General features: G+C 48.7%; 1 protein-coding gene across 1 annotated transcript in view; it reads left to right on the top strand.

Annotated features, from left to right (window-relative positions):
* IDH3A (isocitrate dehydrogenase 3 (NAD(+)) alpha) overlaps positions 1 to 1,267 on the top strand; it is a 5,840-nt gene that overhangs the window by 2,265 nt on the left and 2,308 nt on the right. The window contains exons 4-5 of the mRNA XM_023520032.1: positions 502 to 604; positions 694 to 758. Coding sequence (XP_023375800.1) covers positions 502 to 604; positions 694 to 758 — 168 coding nt within the window. The remainder of the gene's footprint in view (positions 1 to 501; positions 605 to 693; positions 759 to 1,267) is intronic.

Raw genomic sequence — 1,267 nt, 5'->3', positions numbered from 1 at the left:
GGGCCTCGCCGCTCTGAGGGGCGCAGCTGGGGGTTCTGGTCCTGGGAGGCGGGACGGGCCCAGAAGGTCAGAGAAGGGAGCTGTGGGCCCCGGAGCCCCTGACTGGCCGGGCAGCCTTCTGAGTGGAATGGTGGGCGTGCTGGGGCGCTGCCACCACGGGGAACCTAGCGCTTTAGAGCCTCGTGGCCAGTCTGCTCAAGGCCATCCCCGAATGTCTAAAGAAACGGCTATCCTCGCCTAGGAAAAGCGCTGGACACGTAAAGTAGTAAAACCATTTATATAACTCAGTGAGTTAGCCTTTTAAAGCGACTTTGCCGTTTTCTTACTAATAGGTTATTTGGTAATTATTGCTGGATAACATGGCTGCCTAAGAAAACAATTTCGCTCTAACTGAAATCAGATACTCTGGCTTCTAGAACCGAAATTTCTTGAATTTACTTCTCCAATGCTTTTCTTTCTGCAAGGTTTTGCTTTCAACGATTTTTATTTGATTAAATACAGGCGGATGTCAGATGGGCTTTTTCTGCAAAAATGCAGGGAAGTTGCAGAAAACTGTAAAGACATTAAATTTAACGAGATGTACCTGGATACGGTGTGTTTGAACGTAAGTGTCGCCCCCGGCCGCCGGCTCCTTTCGGGCTGCGTGCCGTGTCCCTGCGCCTCTGACTTAACACACGGACGCGTTTCTTGTAGATGGTCCAGGACCCGTCCCAGTTCGACGTGCTTGTTATGCCGAACTTGTATGGCGACATCCTGAGGTGAGGAATCTATACGTGTCTGAAAAGAAATTGTAGTTTAAAAATCTCCGTCAAGGATTATAAAATAGCATGTGCCGTAAGGTACGAGTTCTCGCCGTTGAGGTGGCTGCAGTAGTCACCTGTGGGTGGGCTATTCCCTCATTTCTGTGTCCTGTCAGCTCTGGGCTATGGATCCCCGGTCGTTAGCTCCTTCGGATTTTTCAGATGTCGTACCGGGTGGTTGGGTAATTGAGTTCCTATGGCTAGGAAGGTGGGTGTTCGTTTTTTACAGACATTTTGGTAACCTTTGACATAATTTCAGACCAACAGAAAAGTAACATTTTTCCACACTCACCGTGTTAGTCCCTCTCTCCTTTTTTCTACGCCCACACACACACACAGACGACATTGGCCACACGGTGATTTTCCGAGTTCACTGTCTCTTCTGCATTCGTTAGTTGGCGTTCTGTAAGGACAAGCATTTTCTTGTCTCGTGTGTATCTGTTGTTCATTTGTACCCATTAGGACTC

The sequence above is a fragment of the Pteropus vampyrus genome, unplaced genomic scaffold, assembly GCF_000151845.1.
Source record: "Pteropus vampyrus isolate Shadow unplaced genomic scaffold, Pvam_2.0 Scaffold245, whole genome shotgun sequence".
Lineage (NCBI taxonomy): Eukaryota > Metazoa > Chordata > Mammalia > Chiroptera > Pteropodidae > Pteropus > Pteropus vampyrus.
This window is presented reverse-complemented; position numbering and strand designations above follow the sequence as displayed.